Source organism: Myxocyprinus asiaticus, chromosome 10 (assembly GCF_019703515.2).
Source record: "Myxocyprinus asiaticus isolate MX2 ecotype Aquarium Trade chromosome 10, UBuf_Myxa_2, whole genome shotgun sequence".
Taxonomy (NCBI): Eukaryota; Metazoa; Chordata; class Actinopteri; order Cypriniformes; family Catostomidae; genus Myxocyprinus; species Myxocyprinus asiaticus.
In genome coordinates, this window is record NC_059353.1 from 16,187,501 (window position 1) to 16,209,996 (window position 22,496).

The following is a 22,496-nucleotide window of genomic DNA, read 5'->3' on the forward strand; positions in this document are numbered from 1 at the left end:
TTTTCTTAATGGCATTAATCACACTGAAGGCCTAGACTTTTAATGTATGGCCCACCACTGTTTTTAAACAATGAAGTTTGAACTAATACAGACTGATGACTTCAACGGAAGCATATGTGAACCATTGATGAACAACCTTTTTAGAAGTTATCGTTGAAAATCAATAGTCTATGGAAAACGTAATGTGATTTTTACTTCCAGAACCAGACTGTTGCATCATCGCGCTGGACACGTCATAAACCACGTTTGACTGGATAGTGCGGAGCGCTAAAAAGCGCAACACAGTCCACAAAACCTGAATTAAGCCGATAATTTCTACTTTAAAGCACTGTGGAGGATGTCAGACATCTCATAAGTCCAGACAGCCCTGACATTCTAAATATCACTAACAAGGAAAAGATGAGAAAACGTGTTCCAGCATCACCAACTTACAGCTATGATTTAATTAAATGTTATAGATTAATATTAAAACTCTAAAAGAGGAAGGAGAATCCTACTTAGTTTTTATTATGACAAAGAAGTTTTAATTGTAGATTTCAAATGTGTGTAGGCTACTGTTTTTCCCATAACAAAATGCTCTAGTGATATGTATACACCCCCCGCCCCCCCACCCCCCCATTATTATAGCTAATGAAACTTATAAAAAACAAATGAAATATATAAAACCATCTCACATCCAGAAGTATGTTACAATGTAACATTTGTTAGAATTGTTAGAATAATTATTTATTTTATTCCTTTTATTTAACCTTGACAAAGATGTTAATCAAATATTTTTGTTTTAAATGAAACAAATATTTAATTCTTATATAAAAAAAATGAAATTAAAAGAAATAAAAAAGGAAAACAATCAAATACTTTACAAATACATGTGAATACATGCAGAAGAGGATGCATGATAGTACATGCAAATAAGAATACATGTGAGTACATGTGAATAAATGCAGGTGGAAATTACATTACATGTGATTACATGAAGATTAAAATGCTGTACATGTGATTACATGCAGGAGGGAATTACATGTGAATGCAAACAATTGGAGATTAACCCCTTAGAATTGTCTATAGCTCTCTTTTTGTGAAACCATCGGTGTCATGGATCCATTGTCCCTCCATTTCCAAATGTTTTTCATTATCTGTGTCATAAAGAGTGACATTTGGGTAACATCTATTCACATTATAGTCATATAAAAACCTAAACATATCATATGAAAAGACCAAACTTGAGTAAACCTTTGTAGAAAACAAAAAACTTTTAATACAGCATGATGCATAATAAAATCATTAAGATCTGGCTCTATTAATGGAAAACTTTGGGACAGACAGTTGTTTCTCACCTGTAGAATAAAGCTGAAGGAAGTAATGATTAGAATGGCATATAGCAGAGGAAGTGGGCCCACATCATCGATGACAGATGTCCGCTCTGCTGTTTGGCTCTGGCTTTGGCTCTGACTATGGGTAAATGCAGTAGGGCAGGTTGGGGTTTCTATGAAACAGCAAGACCAGTTATTGATAATGATGCCCTCTGGATGGTAACACGCACGTGCACACACACACACACACACACTCACACACATACACACATACACATGTTGGTGTGGCTATCCTTATGAGGACTCTCCACAGACATAATGATTTTTATACTGTACGAACTATAGATTCTGTCTCCTAACCCTAACCCTACCCCTAAACCTAACCCTCACAAAAAACTTTCTGCATTTTTACATTTTCAATAAAACATCGTTTAGTATGTTTTTTTAAGCTATTTGAATTATGGGGACACTAGAAATGTCCTCATAAACCACATTTATAGCATAATACCCTTGTAATTACCAGTTTGTAACCTACAAAAATGTTCTCGTAAATGACCCCCCCCCACACACACACCAAAATTATATTGCACTTCACAAATATAAACAGTTACAGTATGTAAAATATGTGACCCATTTCTTGTAGTCAGTTTTAATTTAACATTATTTAGCGGATACAGCGTTGTTCTTTTTTAAAACAGGAAGCTAGTGTTTAACTTTCAGTTTTTAAAGGTTGCTTTTGTACACTTTCGTCATTAAGAAATCTACATTTTCAAAGAAAAATATAATTTGCATGTAAATTCAAAGTTTCCACATTGTACAGCAATATCAAAATAGAGCAATATGTGACATAAAGACAAATTTGCTATGCTGGGGAGGCCCCATTTCCACTCACATGTGTTCAGAGGTGACCACAGCATTCATCCTATTATAAAATATATTCTCTGGCTCCATCTATTGTGTTTACAATGAATCGTATGAAACTATCTAGTACATCAAATTTGCTAATGCACAGTAAATTTGAACACATTGTGAGAAATGTTTATGATAATATTATTAACATTGATAAATCTTCTCATTTCTTTAAAACTCATTGCATACAGACAGCCAATGAGACAGAATGTCTTACATCTCTCACCTTGTATGTAAACAATAGTGCCATTTCCAAACATCCTGAGATATGGAGGTGGGTACAGAATCTCTATCACACAGCGATAGATGTCTGTGTCTTCCCCCTTGAGTCCATTGATGATCATATCCACTGATCCAGAGCTTATATTCCCTCTGCAATGGACTGCACCATCTGTTATAAAGTAGGGCTCAGAGAGGCTGACATAGGCAGAACAGATCTTCTCTTGGCCATGCAAGCCCTTATACAGAGATACCTGTAATTCCAGTGGCTTAAACTTTGAACTAAAAGAGCAGTGCAGTTTGACTTGTCCCATTTTCCCTTCTACACGATAAGGCTGAGACACACGCAGAGCTAAAGACAAAAAGAAGTGGGTGAGATATGTGCAAATAGGTAAAAGAAATGAAAGATGAATGGTACATCAGTGGCTTTCTTGTTTAATGTCCAAATACTCAATAATACTAATAAGAATGCTACTACTACTGCTACTAATAATGTTTGTTTGTGTGTGTGTGTGTGTGTGACATATTGTAAGTACAGGACATGATACCATTTTGATCTGCATTAACTGTGTTGCATTTACCATAAAACCACACAAAGATTCACTAAACTTCCCCAAAAAGGCCTCAGAATACTCTCTGAACTTGTTCCAACCCTGCTCCAAGTTCTAAATTTAGGCCAAAGCTTGGACCACTTCGCTTCAATTGTTGCAGATTAATAACAACATTTTATTTGTCAGAGAACACATTCCCAGCATTCTAGACTATATCTGCCTGAAATCCAAAGACACTCAAATAAACATTTGAAGCCCAGCAGGTACTTACCGATTCCCAGCGGGAAATATATAATGGTTGTAATAAGGATGATAATCATTGTGTCATGTGAGAACACAATGATCTCCCTGTCTTTATATACTTTTTATTCTTGAGTGAGTTCTGGAAAGCTTAGTGACATCAGTAACGAGGCAGGAAACCTCAAGCTGACTGCAAATGCCCGTAAAGTGCTCAAAATTTTGCATGTAATGTAGCAAATTTGCACAATATGTGTAATCAAGTGGAAAATATTGAATGAGCAGAATGAGACTTGAGCAAAAACAGCATTACCATGGAACTGGAAACCCTGTACATAGATGTGGTTTGACTTGCTCTCAGCTAGCCCAATGGTCAAGAGATTATTATTTCTAAGAATTTGTGAAAAATATTCAAATCAAATGCACTCTATTTGGAGCTTTGCTTGCTCAGCACTTTCAAATTAGTTAAAGAAAAGCTCTTTGTGTTTTGCAGTCTGTCAGCATATTGTCTGCTGTTAGTTCTGATTTGCATCATGGTAGGTGTTACAAACTTAAATGCCTCTGGGGAGCTGAATTTCCAATCAGAATATTATTAATTGTATCAAGGTTTCATTACATTTTATAGTGGTAATGTAGTTGTACAAAATACATTTTGGTAACACTTTACAATAAGGTTCCATTCGTTATCATTAGTTAATGCATTAGGTATCATGAACAAACAAATAACTAATAAATAAATAATATTTTTTATTTATTAATCTTAATTTTGCATCTAATAAAATTACAATTGTTCATTGTTAGTTCATGTTAGTTCATAGTGTATTAACTAATGTTAACAAATACAACTTTTGATTTTAAAAGTATTAGTATATGTTGAAATTAACATTAACTAAGATTAATAAATGCTGTAAAAGTATTGTTTATTGTTAGTTCATGTTAACTAATGTTGTAAAACTAATGTTTACAAATGGAACCTTATCGTAAAGTGTTACCAAAAATTCATTCATTCCCGTAAAAAGGAATCTTGATTAACTTGACACATTGCTTAACCCTCTAATGCATTCGATCACAAAAGGAAAACATTTCTTATTTGTTTATCTTCATGTATCTTTTCACTTCAAAACAAGAAAATAATCATTTCCAATCTTTTTTCTCCAAAATGGTGTATTTTAAGACAATTACACATATTTCCACTCTAATAGAAGATAGTAGTAAATATTCTACAGATATAATTTTGAGAAACATTTTGATAAATCACTTAATTAAAATCCGGTCTTTGTACAAATGTAGGAATGAGAAACATTTTCATCAATTTTAATCTCACAGATGTGGAAACAAACAAACAAACAAACAAACAAAAACAAAAACCTTCATTTAAGAGCCATTATTAAATCTGTATAACAAATTATACTGTAACAAACTATACTGTAAGGTGTCCAATTGGGTAGTACTGTCTGGTTGATGCCCAGTATAGTCAAAAGGTAACAGTGTGTGGAAAATGTCATGTTTTTCTATGCAGAATCTCTTCACTGGATGCTGAGCTCATCTGTGTCACCTGAATTCTCCTGGTCTTGTGTTTATGTAAGGATTCTCAGGTAGCTCCTTGTTTTTGAGTTTAAACTAAAATAAAAACACCACAAAAACAATTTCATATTGCAGGCAAATTTGCTTGAAACTTATAAAATCTTGATATGTGAGATGCTAATCATAAATTAACACAATTTAATGACTTCACTTGAAGAGTGCACTTTTTAAATAGTATATCTACAATCTTTATATAGTATTAATCTACCAAAGGTTACATCTGACAACTTTCAGGAATATAGTAGCGTTTAGATGGCTTCAAAGGAACTAAAAGCCACAAAACTAAAATTTTGATTTCATGGGGTCTTTTACAGGATCATATTGCATAATACATGATTGGTAATTAATTTTATAAGATATGTTGCTACTGATGAAAAGACCAGCTTAGAGCAGAATGGTTTTCTATGTTGGTTCATGATAGTGTATGCTGGTTTGGTGCTGATCTTCCAGGTGGACCAGCAAATCTTAGCTGGTGAGGGTAGACAACTATATTGTTTCTGGTGAAGCATGCAGGTTAAGATAGTTAAGAGGCATGGTAGGCATACCAGTAAACCTGCATCCAAAACTCAACATATGCTGGTGACTGGCTATGCTGGTCTTCTGAACAGTGTGTGTGTGTGTGTGTGTATGTGTGTGTGTGTGTGTGTAAGCATGTGATTGCAGATATGGATACTCACTCTAAGAAAAAAGCCAATCACTGTGATTAACAGGTTGTATAAAATAACGACCCCACATCCAACACTAAGTGGCAGTGCATGACCTGGTGGACAGGTGAATGATAGTTCTGTTGGCTGCTCAGAATCTGAAATGATACAAATAATATGAAAAAAACAAAATTAGCAAAGCGTCAAAACACAAAACAAAACAGAACAAAACGGGCTTCCATACAAAACAAAATAAAATAGAACAAAAAAAAAAAAAAACTAACAAAAAATAAATAAATCAAAACAAATAAAGAAAAAAAATAAAACAAAATAAAACAAAACAATGAAATGTATACTTTGTAAACATATTGTTTTTCAATATTACAGTACATCTCTCAGCATAGCTTTTTTGCATTCATTTTCATTAAGTGAAATGACTACAAAACAGCAATGACATTAAGAATGATATCATACTGTAAACTCTTAATGAACTCTGGGATTATGCAGATCTCAATGTGAATTTGAAGTTATTTAGTTGTAACTTGCTTTGTACCTTTAATGAGCAGTATAGACTGTTTTGTTTTTGTCCTGATATTAGTGTGGATTGTGCAGTTGTAGATTCCCGTGCCACTGGCTTCAGTTCCCCTAATCACATATGAGATGTTGGAGTTTTGGATGGACACCTGAAACTGCTGCAATGATAGGTGACTCTTGTTTCTTATGTCACCTGAGTGCAGTTCGGTCTCTCCCTTGTGTAGACTAGTAGATATGAGGTTTTCATCCTCTTGCAGGTCCGGGCAGAAGACAAATGTTATTGCATTTGAATCCACTGTTTTTATTGGTATGTTCCTGTCTGAAAGACAAAAGATAAATGCTCTTCATTGTACATTTTGTTTTTTAGAGAAAGGTAGACAGAAGAGGATACAGGATGTGGTACACTGGGAGTGGAGCCAGCAGTTTCCTCCTTTGATTTTTATCAGGTTTGGTTCTTTATTTTAATGCAATGTTGTGTTTTGTAGTATAAATGTATACATACTTCACGATAATAACCCCTCTTTTAGAAATGTTCTGGATCACTTCGTTATGAATATCAACAAGGACACAAACTCATATGATGCACTTCAACAAACGTATGTGCTTTAAAAAAAACTAAATAAAGAAGCATCAGAAATTTGCAAACCTTTGATGAGACAGCGACACATTTTATTATCCTTACAGTTTGAGGAGGATTCCGTAAGTTCTGGATGAAAGAGTGTAAGGAGAATAGCCATTGCTGCGATCCACTGCTTAAACATTTCGGCACTGCTGCACCGAGCATGTGAAAACAGGGGAATGTGACTTCAGAGCTTTCAGAGACAGACACGTGGGTCAGGCAGAGCGCTGAGGAGGTGGGGGCTTATACCTATCTGCGTCACAATTCTATACTATCCAGGACTGAGGAAAACAGCCTAAAATCTGACAAGGGACTAAAATGTTTGTAAGCAGTGTACTAATTTTTCTCTGTATAGAATGATAACTTTTCCCTTTCAGTTATTTTTTTCTTAGTTTTCACTGTAATGAAAACAGGCCATAGATGAAAAAGAAAATTGGCCATTGGACATCATTCCAACATAACCAAACTTTATTTTTCACAAAAGAAGAAGAAGAAGAAAAAACCAGACTAGATATTTTCCATCCTTCATGTTTAAATTAATCTTTTAGTGTAAGGCTGAAAAACAACTAGTAAGGTCTGAAGTCATTTTCCCTGCTGTGGCTTTACACATAATGAGAGAATATTTATTCGTTATTTTTCTTCTCTTCTTGCAATGAAACTTCTCAACACTCCTCTGCCAGTCACACCTGCAAACATATTGCCTGCAGTGCAATATTACAGTGTTGAGAGGATGTGAACAATAACCAGAGGAAAGAAGAGGTGTTGTTGGCAGTGTTGTGGTTTGTATGCATCATGAATTGTTTATTTTATATACCATGTGCGCTGTAAACGTGCAATCTAAAAAAGTGCATTTCACCACCAGCATTTTGTAACTAGCTCACATTTATGAGCAATCAAAGCCTTCACTCCCCAGTTCTGAATGCCGCGTTGCAGTACTCGAGATCGGTTTCGGTCTCGAGATCAATTTTTAAAGGTCTCGGTCTCGTCTCGGAATTGAATGCATTTTTGCTCAGCCTTGTCTCGGTCTCAGACAAAGAGGACTCGGGATTTTATTTCAAGATCGGTCAAGACCACAACTGTGGGGATATCACTAAATTGCCTCTGTGTCGTCTGATTTATTTGTTAACATCGTTACTGTGATTGGATGCAAAACTTCCTGCTTCAAATGCAAGCAATAACTTGACTCATTTCTAATTTGACATTTTTGTTACTGTTAACGGCTGACACCCCTCCATACCCCCCTTCACATGCACTCCAAGAAAGTGAATGCAGGAGACAGGAGAAGAAACTGTAGCTGTCTGAGAGATGTCAGACAAATTTTCTGTAATACAATTTGGCTCACTAAACAAGTGTTTCCCAAACACTGTGCCCACTAGTGTGCCGTGAAAGATTGTCAGGTGTGCCATGGAAAATTAATATTGCCAGGTGTGCCTCAAAATAAATATATACAGTTTTTTCCTGGTATTTTAGTGAGGGCATAGAGACGGTAGAGGAGTTTTAAAGTTGCCAATTCAGTATATTTTCCATTATAAAGTATTTTATGCAACCAGTTTAAATATTTTGTCTATCATAACATTATTGTTCTAACAAACTCTAGTCCGCTGTCAAATGCAACTTCTCACATGCCCACAAAATTATGCTTCATCATCACACACTTGTAGTAAAAACATTCAGTCAGTGAACCGAATGAATGAATAGAATACAATAGTGATGTCCAGTTCATGAACGAATTGTTCTTTTGAACCAGTTCTTTTTAGTGAACGAGTTGAACCAGTTCCCCAAATCAGACTGAATCGTTTAAAACAGTTCGCGTCTTGAGTCAGCGCTGATCCACAAGTTACTCTATCTTAACCTGTGTCTCGGATGTGCCTGACACGCCGAATTGAAATGAGCCGATAATCGGGAGTAATATGATCCTAGAACTGGTGATATCTGCTTTTCCTAACTCCTCTTTGCAATGAACCGCTCCAACTAGTTCACAAATCAGAGTGAACTCTCCGGTCTCAACAGTCCTCGAGTCAACACTACAATGAGTCACTCGTAACAGTTTTCGAGTCAACAGTACACTGAACTGAGAATCGCCTCTTTGGGAGATGTCTGACATACTGAGAACCGATGAGCTGCTGACATTGAGCATGTGTGTGATTAAGGGACGAAATGTATGTTACTAGTGTAATTTGCTGAACAGCAGAAAGTATAACAAATAAAACATACTGGAAATATGTTTATGACTTGATTGTATTACCGTTTTATCAATGTATGAAGATGATCCGGTCGCAGCAGTTCTCGAGTCAACAGTACACTGACCCGGCGACAGCAGAACTGCTGATCAGTGAGCAGCTGATGAGCATGCGTGAACCAAGGACTTGAATGAGTGGGCGAAACGTTTCAGTCGAGAGATGTAAATGAATTTGACTATTGAGGTTTGTGCATGCAGATTATATCTGAAGTTGTTATGAGCTGGATGGTTTCTGTGAAAAAGGGTGCATTTATTAAGACTAGTTTAACCACATCACAGACACGTAGAACATCCGCGTTTGTACAGTATATCAGTGTCAGTATTGGGTGTTTTAGGTGCAAAACTTTAATGTAGGATGTATTGTAAGATCACTGAATGAAACACTAATGACAATAAACATACTAATTATTATAAAACTTAATAATATCATAACTTAATGATATAAAATTGTATAATCAGCAATATGCGCTCACATATGGCTTTATTGAATGAGTTTTAGCGTGGATTAGGGATGGGCGGATCGATACTAAACTACCGATACTTCCGATACTGATGTGGTATCAAGAATATCGATCCTCACTTAAAAATATAGATTTTTTAACAAGTGATCTTATTATTTAGATTATATGAATATTAATGCATCTCACAAGCTTCGAAGTGGAAAAAAAATAATTATGTGAGCGATTTGTTTCATGGCACCAGAATGATTTTTTCGTCTGCTCATCTTGACGCGCAGAAATGCTAAAATACACCAGCAGTCACAGACAGCGCTCACCCTTTCAGTCATAGCACTCGTTCAAAGAGGGAGCAGTGCTTTCCTGAGGTAATGACAGAAAAACATCATCTGGAGTTATTCACACCAAGTTATGACAAACCTAGACATGACATGTATTATAATGGCTTGTGTGTCAGGTTTTTACAGGTTTATTTAAATTCAGAGCTGTTAAAACATTGAAAATGATCTTTAATCCTCGTTAATAAATGATACCCTCATGAAAACTTACCATGGATTTACTGTAGTAATATTGTATTAACCGTGACTAGTAACCATGTCTGTAGTAACCATGTTTTTTTCTTTTTCTTTCTGGCAGTAACCAAGGTTTTGATACAATTAACCATTGGTTTTACTTCAGCATTTCTGTAATATCCATATGGTATCTTGGTTTTAGTAATAGTAACCATATAATAATGTCTATGGTTAATTTTGAGGTTTTATGGGCTTATACTAACTAATTTTTAAAGGGTAAACAAAGCAGCCTAATAATTTTCTGTTTAGGCCCATAAATATATAAAAAAATGTAAGTAATAATAAAGTTACAAATTTTATACAGATAATTAGAAAAAAAAAATGTAATAGAGGTATCAGTATTGGTATCGATATCTCCGTTATTGGCCTAAGAGTACTTGGTATCCGATCGAAAAGAAAATTAATGGTATCGCCCATCCCCAGCGTGGATTCTACGACGCCAGCGTATTAGCATTATGTACACTGACGTCATTTCCTGGACTGATTAGATTATGCTACTTTCTTTATTTGACTACTGTTTGGCTACTATTTTTTGTCCTCACTATAAAGTACATTTGCATCTAGCATTTAGCAGGACTTTTATCTTATCCCTTAGTTTTCCCTTCTACTTAGTTTTATTTCACTGTCAACTATCAACATCTCTCAAAGTGCGTGAAGCTGCATGACCCACAGTGCAGAGTGGATAGTGACTGCAATTACACTATCTCTTAGTATCCACCGAACTTGTGACCTGTTTTATCCCTTGAATACGTTGCTTGAAATGGGCGGGTACTCACCAGTACACAGTACCTGCACTTCTGTCATTTAGTCTATAGAGTACTGGCAGTTTTTCTTGCGTACCACCACTTCTCAGATGTAATGTTTTATTAATGTAAGTCAGTGATTTGATGAGGCCTGCCAATCACTTTTATCTGACCTTCCAAATGATTTTGATAAAATCGTGGCAGTAAACATCCGAGTCCTGGCCCTGTCCCAATACCTCCACTTGCGGTTTTGGTCTTGTCTACTTACCACCTGTCTTACATTTCTAGTTTGGCCACTAGTGTGCAAGTAGACGTGAAGACTGCGAGTGTGTGGATGACTTTTGATTGAACAATGGTAACAAAGTTTCTTGTGTTTTTTATTATTTGGGTTAAAAGCACTAAATTTGTTCATTAGAATCAATTTTGAAGCATTGTGTTCCTCTAATAAGCAAATATTTTCAAAGAATGAAAACTGAATTGAGCATGCAGAGTTGGCCATTTTTTTTTTAAAGCTGTTCAGTGTCTTACTTTTCCCACAACCAGGAATTAGACTGTCTTACTAAAGACAGCTGTGAGTTTGTTTTATGCAACCACTCCGAAGCGGTATTCGCACTAGTGTGGATTTAGTGTGGGTTAAGTGCAGAGATAATGCTGAGGTGGATTTTCATTGAGGTATGAATCCTTGCAATTATCAGTTTTTTATATTTTTATATATTTTATATATATATATATATATATATATATATATATATATATATATATATATATATATATATATATATATATATATATATATATATATATATATATATATATATATATATATATATATATATATATATATATATATATAAATGATCCAGTTTAAAATATCTCCAAATGGATGTCAAGCGTGATTCGGTTTTCAAGCGTCAAGCAACCCTGCAGGAATAAAACTCACAAGACAGTCAGTGGCTGACAACGTGCAATTTCAGTCTGTAGGTCTGTTACCCACACAAAACTTTCGTATGAATATAGAAAACATGAAATACATCACATGAGTCATATGTGGAGTCAGTGAAGATGTTAAAGGTGTCCATTGAAATAAGCAGATGTTTTCATTGTGAGGAAAGCAGAAGGCATTTCAGATGAGCAGGTATTTGTATTTTAACGGGTAATTTTTTTCCTAAAACATTAACCCTAATGCTTTTTCTGAATGTTTGATATGATACAGTGTATAAATATTTAAGAGTATGCATTGAATTAGGGATGATGCAATTATACAGTTAATTTAACCATAAGAATTGAGAATCCACGGCAAAAACTGTGAAATACTTTATTTACACTTGGCAAAAATATTAGATATAATGTATGAATATATAATATAAAAGATTTTTTCTTAAGATTTTGTAAGCCTAAATGGGAAAACTCTGTGTGGATACTGGAGCTGTTGCTATGGTTACGGACAGTGGCCGTGTGGTGCTTTAATAGCCAGGTGTCACAAACTGAACGTGAACTTTCAATTCACATGAAACTGAAGCTTAAACACACAAATTCCAAAATATAGTGAAGGGATTTGATCTAACAGATTCATATCCATTAGAAAAGCGACTTAACTCTTGTGCGTCAATAAAAAAGTGACTCAGAGGTCCTTCGAGGACAAAAATGTCCATGTCAAAAATCTGCCATAATAATATTATATATTAATATTATTTTCCACTTTCACTCAGTTAATTTTTTTTAACCAACATCAGTCCTGATCATAACTACCAATTATTCATTCATTTTCAGGATTTTAACCCTTCAAATGCCAGTTTGTTTACATTATGACACTGTTGTTTTTTTACACACACAGACACACACACACACACACACACACACACACACACATACACACACACACACACATTTCTCAATACACACGTACAAAACACACTCTGACATACATACCAACATTTATTCAGTTGGCCTGCAGTGCTCTATAATACAGCAAACAGAAAATAGGAAAAAAAGCTTGTATTTGCTCCATAGGCTAAACATGAGAAAAATGGCACCATCTGGTGGAAAATATAAAAAATTTACATTTTAGGTGCCTAGGTAGCTCAGTGGTAAAGACGCTGGCTACCACCCTTGGAGTTCACTAGTTCGAATCCCAGGGCGTGCTGAGTGACTCCAGCCAGGTCTCCTAAGCAACCAAACTGGCCCGGTTGCTAGGGTGGGTAGAGTCACATGGGGTAACATCCTCGTGGTCGCTATAATGTGGTTCGTTCTCGGTGGGGCGCGTGGTGAGTTGAGCGCGGATGCTGCAGTGGATGGCATGAAGCCTCCACATGCGCTATGTCTCCGTGGCAACGTGCTCAACAAGCCACGTGATAAGATGCGCGGGTTGATGGTCTCAGATGCGGAGGCAACTGGGATTCATCCACCACCAGCCAGATTGAGGCGAATCACTACGCGACCACGAGGACTTAAAAACGCATTGGGAATTGGGCATTCCAAACTGGGAGAAAAAGAAAAAAAAATATTTACATTCTGAAGCCAGTGCTCCGGAATGAAAGCATAATATCATAGAATTCATGATTTTATGCTTTAATGGCACTGGGATCAAATATAGCAGTTTTAATGGGTTTCAATGGGGACATTTTTGTCCTTAAGGTCCTGAGTGTAACTATTTTGTGTACACAGTGTATTATAGATGTATTATAGGAACTGAGGTTGAAATATCAAAATTCCCCCAAAAATACACACCTTTGGCAAAATATATGCCGTTTGCATTAACACAGCCAAAATGATCGAAAAAACAAAAATGAAAAAGACAAAAATGTCCCGAAGGTTGCACAAGGGTTAAATTGGCTGTTTGGCAGCATTTTAATGACTGACTGAAGATGACGGATGTAAATTATGCAGACAGAAGTCATAGAAAGAAACATCCTTGGGACAGGATGCTCCACTATTCAGCCAACAAAAAACTAGTAAGTTTAATATTTTTAGCTGTAGTGATTTTAAAGTGAAGAATTAAAGATGCCACTTTTTGTAATGCTTAAACATGCTGACAGCATGCGGTGCATTGCATGTAGTTACTATCAGCGAGTAAACTTGAAAAGTTGCGTCTTAAATCGTCCTCATTATTTAAAGTGTAGCTTCTGTACAAATTCACAGCATTCAACAATAAATGTCAATTTTAGTCATGATTGGACATTAAATTGCCCGCTATAAGCAATGTTCCCGTTATTATGCATAGTCCAAAGGTTTATTTGTGAGATGTTGTGGACAGTATTTAGAGTCTGTTGCCGATTCTTTGTTGGGGTGTCTGACAGACAACGGATTGCTTTAATAAACTTAATGCCATGAACTAGGGTGGATTAGGGTAATATGGGGCACTTTTTGCATTTCTGAATTGTGTACCATATTTCCATATGAAGCCAAAACAATATATCAACACCTTATATCATTATGAAATCCCCAAGATGTTCCGTTATTAAATCAGAAGACAATTTTCAGATATTATACTCAAAGGGAAAATGGCACATATATTAGTGTTCCTCATGCCAAATCGTTTAAGAATTTGTGGATTTTCTAATCTGGGACAGCTCGAGCTGAAATCTGGGATACAATTTGTTGTCTGAGAAATAATGTAATTTTTACAAAGCAAACTTATCTGCAAAAGCACTCCTGGTTAAATGTGCATACCCATGTTTGGTCAGTTAATTTAGTAGGCCTACAATGTTTTTGCTGTCTTTATCAGTTTGGCTAAAAAATTAGTAGCCTATATGTTCACATGTGGAATGTTAAACTATATAACTTACACAGAAACCATATACTATTTAAAAAATGAATTTCATATATTTCAGGCAGCAACAATAATAATAAACATGTAATGAAGTCAAAAATTTAAAATTGTAGTTAATAAAGATAGCAAAATAATTTCATAAAAGATTTCATTGAATAGGCAACAACATACAGGTATGTATACAAAAACTTTAAAAAGAGACCTACATGAACACAAGGCAACAACATGGAATGTCTTTAAAACTATCATTAAACATCTATAATCTGCACCTGTCAAATATATGGAACATGTATTTTCAAAAGCATGTGTTAAGCAAACTGTAATGGTAAAAACACTTCATATCAGAAATAAGCAGTCCTTCCAAGTCAAGGACTCATCATCGTCCAGGATCCCATTGTCCCCTGCACATGTCTGGTGGAACCATTTGCTGCAGACTGCAGGAAAGCCACTTCTCTCTGCACCTGGGGTCATCCTTGTGCCATGTGCATATCTGCAGATGCTGCATGGCTCCTTGTCCTGCTTTGTTGCATTTTTGGCACTATCCCCTTGCTCTTTCTCCGTTTTCCTTCAACAAACTGGAAATGTTCCTCACTGGTTAAATTCCAAGTTGGAGGCTTGGCCCTCTGGTGGCTGGTGGTGGGTCGCTCTCTCTCAGTGGCAATGTAACAAGACTTTTGAATGAGATCATTTCTGGCTGGAGCTTCACCTCAACCTCTTGTACCAGAGGTGGTATATATAAATATATATTTGTTTTTACTGAATATTGATGGAGCAACGTAATTTGTGTGAAAATAAATAATAACAGAAGGTTGTTCTGAATAAAATTATTATAAAATTTTTTTTTTTTAAGAAAAAAGGTGGAGAGGGAACCTTTTACCCCACATTTGGGGGACTTTTTACCCCAAATACTATGATTTCACTTACTTGACAGTTATTAAAAACTTTTGAATTGATAATCTTGAACAAAACTGAAAATGATAAATAAGTATTTTGTCTCAAAATAAATGTGACAATTTCAGGGATCCTCATTAGCTACATCATGGCTGGCCCGCGGCATAGTCGACATAGGCGGTTGCCTAGGGTGCAAAATGACAGAGGGGTGCCGCACGGGAGGATTTGTATTTTATTATTTTTTTCAGAAGTGCGCCCTCTCATGAGCGATATGTTCCACTAACATCCTTTCAGTTCTACTGATAAATGGTTACATAGGGTGACCATGCATAATTTTTTCCAGGACATGTCCTCTTTTCTGACCTGAAAAAAGCGTCCGGCCGGGATTTCAAAATTGGCTAAAAATGTCCAGGATGTGGCTTTGTCTTCATATTGATGTGCTCTCTACAGCCTACTAAATGTATTAAAAGTGACAAGCAAAAAACGTCAGCCAAAGGAGCATTTGTCATTCAAATTTGATCTTTAAGAAAGTACCTGGGCACCACAGGAGGACTGGAAAGTGTGAAGTGTAGTATAAAAATAATTTTTAATGGCATTTGATCTTTTCTGTTTTTATTTTATGGCCACAATTAAGAGTATTAATGGAACTATTCATTAAATGTATGAAATAAATGACTTTGCCACAAAGAAGTAAGGGCATGTGCAGTTTTGAAACCACATTTCCTTTATTTTATTTTTTTTTTGTTTGTTGTTGTTATAATTTAATTAATAGTTTAATTATTAAATTCAAACAAGCAAATTTTATTTATTTTTAATCATTTAATTATACCTAACCCTGTTTTTTTAAACAATCAGAAGGTAATTTGGAACAGGTTGTTTGTTATTGGTCAAATTTGTTATTTGTTATTCATTATAAATCATTTTTAGTTCATATTATATAAAATAAAATAAAAAAAGCTTTGCAGTAAATTGTAGTTCAAGTGAAAAAGGGGGCGTGGGGTTGAGGTGCCAATCTGAAATCTCGCCTTGGGCACCAACAAAGTCTGGGCCAGCCTTGAGTAAATCTGTAACTTTAAAAAAAATTAATTAAAAGTATTAGATCAAATGACCTCAAATCAAACTTTAGACATTGCACGCAATGATCTCATGGATCAGGAATATTTTGCTGTGTATGTAAATGTACCTAGTTTTTGTTGCTGTTTAGTGTTTTAGATGAATTAATTTCAAAAGTGCCTTTTACCCTGGGGGGCCTTTAGCCCCATTGTACCCTACATGTAGTTTTGGATAAATTATTCCATATTCAGGCTTCCCTGAAGGGGTAATTCACCAAAAAATGAAAATTCTCTCATCATTTACTCACCCTTAACCCAACCCATATGTGTATGACAGTCTTTCTTCTGCAGAACTCAAACAAAGGTCATGATCTCATTCTGAACAATTTCAGTCATGATCTAGTAATGAAACGAAATTGTATCGTATTCCCTGTTTATGATTTGCTCAAATTAATTGGGGATATTCTTAGATTTACTTCATGTGTTATGGGATTGGTGCTGATCAGTAAAGCTGCTTGTTAAAGGGATAGTTCACCCAAAAATGATCTTCTGCAGAAAAACCGTTATTTGTCTGTTTCATTTGAGTGTTTATACTACTGCTCCCAGGAACCAAGAGTACTGGTCCCAAACACCCTCAGTTCTACTTAACTTGTACTTAACTGAAGCTGAACTTGTTTAGTGCTGAGGGTGGCTGTTACAAGAAACTAATCAACAAAACTTAACAGGCATTACAGCTGAGAAACTAAGAGGCTTAAAATGTCCTCAAGTATTTTTCATAATATTAAGACTGCAACTATCTGTCCAACCACTGAAAGGTATTTAAAAATACAAAAGTCTGCAAGAAGTGTTAGTTTGAATTATTTCTCACATATCAAAAATTCAATACCTTTTTTAATTGTTTGAGAGATTTCAACTTTTAAACAACTTTTAACATTATCAAGCAGCCTGTAGGACATACAGTACTACACCCACTGACTGCTCCCAACTGTTTCTGCTGAATTGTGTGAATTGTAATTTTGCTGAATTACTCTTGAAAAGTTATTACCTTTGCATTTAATTCAAGTGGGATGGGAATCTATCAACTTGTTTTGGAGCAGTCTGTCCTTTCTTTCAAAATCTATTGAACTTGATCATGTATCATTGAAGAAGTCAATACAAAACAATGCTTGTAGAAATTGAACATCTGATGCAAAACATTTAAAATGAAGAGATGTAGTATGTTCTGTAGGGTACACAAAAGGTTTTCCAACTTGTTTTGGAGCAGTCTGTCCTTTCAAAATCTATTGAAGTGAATCTTGTCATTGAGGAAGTTAATACAAGATGATGCTTGTACACATTGAAAAATGGGGCAACATTGTTTCCAAAATGTTTTGATGAAATTGTCTCATCTAGTTAAATGTTACTGAAGTCTTTGTCCAAATAAACATTGTTTGATGTCATGCACTCTGGCAAAGGAGTATTTTTTCTAGAATGTGAAGAATTCAGCACCAAGGACAGTGAAAGTACCGTAAGACTATACTCATAACAAAATGTTTCTTTGTTCCTCGTTTAGTACTAAAAATACATTTGAAACAGCTGATCAACGATATACTGTATGCGAACATTCAAACACCAGCCACGCTGCTGAGGGAGGCGTTTAGAGGAGCATTTAAATATGAGGACACACAAGATTACATGTAAATAAAATGTGTTATGATTCTATGAGTAGAGTTCATATGATATCAGTAAAATATGTTGTTTTAACTACTTGATGATGATTTAAAGTTATAAATGTGCAGTAGATGATGTGTAATTTGTTTGCATTCTGTAATATGTTTACATTCTGGCGATAATGTGCTAACATGCTAATCATGGCCATTACGTCAACCAATACACACACATCATGATATTGTGGGAGTTTTTTTTTTTTTTTTTGTGTGTGATTAACATTTTTTATTGATTCATATATTAAACAAATAAAAGCAAAACACATACAAACAGAATCAATCTTAAGCCCCTCTATTACCTCCCCACTCTACTTAAATTTGAGTGCTCAATACGTCACACAAAAAACTCTGAACCTTCAACCAAAAATCTTGAATCTTAACACACCACCAAAAAACATGTTGTGTCTCCATCTTCTGATTGGCATCGCCAGCAGGTGGGTGTGTCTTTAAGACCAAGCCTATACAATCTAGAGGGGGTCCAATAGAATTGATGTAAAATCTTAAATTGCATAAGGCGCACCCATGCATCTCTAGATGCCAACTTGACTTTTTTTAAATCCTAGCCCACACTCCCTCCTCCAATACCATGTTTAAATCTTTCTCCCTCTTTTGAGAGAAGTTGAAGCTCCGTCCCCCAGACTCTGAATTAACAGGGAATAATACACTGATGCCTCATGACCTTTTCCAAAAGCAGTAATCACCTCTTCCAGAGTATCTGCCAATTTAGGGCTGTGTATGCTACTCCCAAAAATAGTACAAAGCAGGTGGCGCAGCTGTAAATGCCTAAAAAAACTGAGATCTGGGAATCCCAAAATGTTGAACCATATTTCCAAAGGATCTCAACACTCCACTCTCATATAGGTCACTGAGTGTGTTAACCTCCCTCACAATCCACTCTGACCAACAGAAAGGGGACATATTAATGCATAATTTGGGGTTCAGCCATATGCTCGAGGCAACATTTAAATAAATATCTGAATTAAACACTCTGGACACTTTAGTCCATTCCGAGTGCAAATGCAAGATAATGGGGTGTAACTTAACTTCTCCGAGTAGTTTGATAGAAAGGCTTTGCATTGGCGAAATAGGGGCAAGAACTTCCTGTTCAATACAAAGCCAGGGAGGGGCTCTCTCAGGTGGAAGTGACCAATGAGTCAAATGTCTGAGACAGAATGCATAATAATAAAACAAAATCTTGGGCAGGCCTAGCCCACCTTTGTCAATCGGCCTGTGTAACTTATTGAAATTTAACCTGGGACGTTTCCCATTCCAAATAAAGGACTTCGCTATGCTCTCAAATTGCTTGAAATAAGAGAGGGGGACATCTACAGGGAGAGACTGTAGCAGGTAGTTGAATTTTGGAATACAATTCATTTTAATAACATTAATTTTCCCAATCATAGATAAATGTAATGAAGCCCACCTACTCTCATCACTCGAAAAACTTTTTATTAAAGGGTCAAAATTAACTCTAACTAAATCATACAAATTTGCTGGGAATAAAATGCCCAAATACTTAATGCCCTGTTTGGGCCACTGGAAGGCTCCCGGCTGAAAAGCTGCTACTGGGCAGTACGCTGTCAGAGCCAAAGCTTTGGATTTAGACTAGTTGACTCTGTATCCTGAGAACTTGGAAAAGGAATTAATAATTATGTGGAGGCAAGGCATTGATCTAGTGGGGTCAGAGACAAATAATAGAATATCATCTGCGTAAAGCAGAAGCTTATGCGCCATACCTCCCGCCGTCACTCCTGGAAAATCATCCTCCTTTCTTATCGCGGCTGCTAATGGTTCCAGGGCAAGACAGAACAATAATGGGGAAAGAGGGCAGCCCTGCCGAGTGCCTCTATCCAGAGTAAAATAATCTGAAATTAATCCATTTGTTTGTACCGCTGCTACAGGGTGTCTATAAAGTAACTTGATCCATTCAATAAACGTACTCCCGAACCCATACATTTCCAAAATCTTAAAGATAATCCCATTCTACCATATCAAACGCCTTTTCAGCGTCAAGTGAGATGGCAGCAACCGGAGACTGATCATTTGCTACTGACCACATGATGTTGATGAAACGCCTAATGTTATCAAAAGAGCTACGGCCCCGAATAAACCCCACCTGATCTATATGTATAACAGATGTCATAACTTTACTTAATCGATTAGCCAGAATTTTTGACAATATTTTAACATCTAGTTGGATCAGGGAGACTGGACAGTAACTCTTACACTCACTTGGATCTTTTGTCCTTTTTAAGAATCAGACTGATCCGGGCTTGTGTCATGGTTGGCGGAAGATTTCCCTTGTATTGAAAAGTTTATCATGCATAATTTCTAAATTTTTAAAAATCTTTTCACCAAGCAAAAGTATGTTCATGATTTCAATATGTTCCATAATGGTACAACAAGCTCTAAAATCTATCTATCTATCTATAAGGTGCAGTCAATAATTTTTTCCTCGTTAAAAATTTTTTACTCTTAATGAATTTAACTGCAATTTTGAAACATATGTATACAATCGTGATGATGAGATGGAGGCTCATGAGATGAAGCAGTTTTATTTTACATGGGCGCTGTTATATAGACCACATAACCAGCCAAATACTAATCACTTAATCTCAGTAAGCACCCTGTTATTGGACACTTTCTCTCATGGATTAAAGTAATCATATCTGACTGTAAATAGCACATTTTCTGCAAAGGCATTGGTAACTGAAAACTATTCTGTTTGAATGATGCTGCATCCACACCACTAGGTGTCAGTGAAAGTCCATGACGACATGAGAAAAAAAACTTGCAATGAGTGCCTCTTTAAAACTTATATAGAGATTTTGTTTAAATATTCCATTTCAAGTAGAAAAAAACAACAACAACAGTGTCAGTCATTTAGATGGTTCATTGAATGTCCATCAAACTTTTGTTTTATTTTTATTGTTTTTATTAATAAGATTATATATATTGATGTCCAGATGTTTTACAACTTGTTCTGGAACGTGTTAGATCAAGACAAGCAGAGAAGTTCAGTTCACAAGCGTCCTTAGCAGGTTGTCGTAAAAGTATCATGTAATTTGTAGACGGTCCCTCAGAGATCGTTGACGTCACAGCGTTACATAGAGATCAACGCTTTTATCCCCTCTTGAAAAACGTCGACTTTTGGAGAAAAAGGTGTTGTAGCTTATTGTCATTATGGCCAGTAATTATAATTTACCAAAATTATCCTTTTTTCATTTTTATTTTTTTTTTATTTTTTATGCATAATTAGGAAGTTATTGAACGAGGAAGTCCGAATGTGCGAATGTGAAACCAACTTTACCTCACCACTGTTTGTACTGTGCAACAACAGTTCTTAGGAGAGGTGATTTTGAAAACTATTTACATGTCTGTAAAAATAAGCAGCACCCCACCTGTACAACAGTAACTGATCCAGCAATCACTGACACATCGTCAGCCACCAGCACAACAGTGACTCTTCCAGCAATTATAGACACACCGTCAGCCTCCAGCACAACTTTGGCAGATTCAGCAATTATAGACAGACCATCAACCACTGTTACAGGCTGGGTTCTTGTGTGGGCTGTTATCAAAAGACCATGCCCAATATGTAATGTCCTCAAAAAAAAAAAAAAAAAAAAAATCTGCCAAAACATGTTGACCGTAAACACACAGAGCAACCAATACAGGACATTAATGCCACATTTAACTTTACAAGCCAATGTATAGACATGACAAGTGGAGTATGCACTGTTCTCAAAGTTGTAAAAGGCCACAATCCTCTGCGAATTGAACGAGTGCCAGGTTAACATGGAACTGGCACTGAGGAGTGGCATCACATCATACAAGTGTAAGCATATTAGATCAGTAAGCTATTGCAAGTCCTCAGCAGAACCAGTCTCGTTGAGAGAAGATGTTTTAACAGAGATGGTGAGAGAAAAGTGGTTTAGTGAAAAAAGAAAAAGATATGCCTTGCTCGACAGCAGCTTGCCAACAGTAACTGTGTACCACTCTCTGTTTGCACCTCAATTGGCATCCCATCAAATTCATTTGAGTTTATGAGCCCAACATGTCCTACTGTACGTAGTTATTTAGGGTGTGTCATGGTTGTTTATAACACAAAATTGAACACGTGACACTGTGTGCACATATGTTGCCAAATGGACAGTCTTCAGCACTGAAGAATCACTAAGCCAGCCACATTCAGAAGAGGGGAATGTCACCAATGACAATGACAATCCTGTTTATCCCCCGAAAGGCCCTGGACTGGAATATATGGTGAATTACATTCTTCAGAATAAGAAGATTCCTGCTGTCTTACCAGACAATATACACACACCATCACCAGACAAAGATTACCCAACAAAGCTTTGGCCAAATGAAACTATGTGTCAGAGATGTCCAGTGTTGTCTAATAACACAAAGGGCTAAAATACTAAACAACTTGTGCATTATTGAAGATAAAATATAT

The 22,496-nt window shown here is 36.0% G+C and overlaps 2 protein-coding genes across 3 annotated transcripts; both read right to left on the bottom strand.

Annotated features, from left to right (window-relative positions):
• Nucleotides 1–794: 794 nt before the first annotated feature.
• Nucleotides 795–3,345, bottom strand: LOC127447469 (T-cell-specific surface glycoprotein CD28-like). Its single transcript, XM_051709359.1, has 4 exons — nucleotides 3,264–3,345; nucleotides 2,449–2,793; nucleotides 1,338–1,486; nucleotides 795–1,136 (listed from the first exon to the last, which is right to left on the bottom strand). The coding sequence occupies exons 1-4, from the start codon at nucleotides 3,310–3,312 to the stop codon at nucleotides 1,053–1,055; spliced, it is 627 nt and encodes a 208-aa protein (XP_051565319.1). The 5' UTR covers nucleotides 3,313–3,345; the 3' UTR covers nucleotides 795–1,052.
• A 793-nt stretch (nucleotides 3,346–4,138) lies between these two features.
• LOC127447470 (uncharacterized) lies at nucleotides 4,139–6,909 on the bottom strand. 2 transcript variants are annotated; one of them, XM_051709361.1, is made up of 4 exons: nucleotides 6,674–6,909; nucleotides 6,011–6,310; nucleotides 5,491–5,615; nucleotides 4,139–4,849 (listed from the first exon to the last, which is right to left on the bottom strand). In XM_051709361.1, exons 1-4 carry the CDS (start codon nucleotides 6,750–6,752, stop codon nucleotides 4,781–4,783), a joined length of 573 nt encoding a protein of 190 aa, XP_051565321.1. In that variant the 5' UTR covers nucleotides 6,753–6,909; the 3' UTR covers nucleotides 4,139–4,780. The 2 variants fall into 2 exon arrangements, with proteins under 2 accessions (XP_051565321.1, XP_051565320.1); XM_051709360.1 differs by having other exon boundaries at nucleotides 6,638–6,905.
• Between the last annotated feature and the right edge of the window lie 15,587 nt (nucleotides 6,910–22,496).

Bases quoted from the DNA above. Each gene is read 5' to 3' on its own strand.
- LOC127447469 (XM_051709359.1), bottom strand. From the start codon at position 3,312: ATGATTATCATCCTTATTACAACCATTATATATTTCCCGCTGGGAATC. The intron at 1,487-2,448 runs GTGAGAGATGTA...GCTGTTTCATAG, and splicing joins CACTATTGTTTACATACAAG to AAACCCCAACCTGCCCTACT. The intron at 1,137-1,337 runs GTGAGAAACAAC...TTTATGACACAG, and splicing joins CCTTCAGCTTTATTCTACAG to ATAATGAAAAACATTTGGAA.
- LOC127447470 (XM_051709360.1), bottom strand. From the start codon at position 6,752: ATGTTTAAGCAGTGGATCGCAGCAATGGCTATTCTCCTTACACTCTTT. The intron at 6,311-6,637 runs GTTTGCAAATTT...TTTGTCTTTCAG, and splicing joins GTGTCGCTGTCTCATCAAAG to ACAGGAACATACCAATAAAA. The intron at 4,850-5,490 runs GTGAGTATCCAT...TTTTTATTTTAG, and splicing joins TGATTGGCTTTTTTCTTAGA to TTTAAACTCAAAAACAAGGA.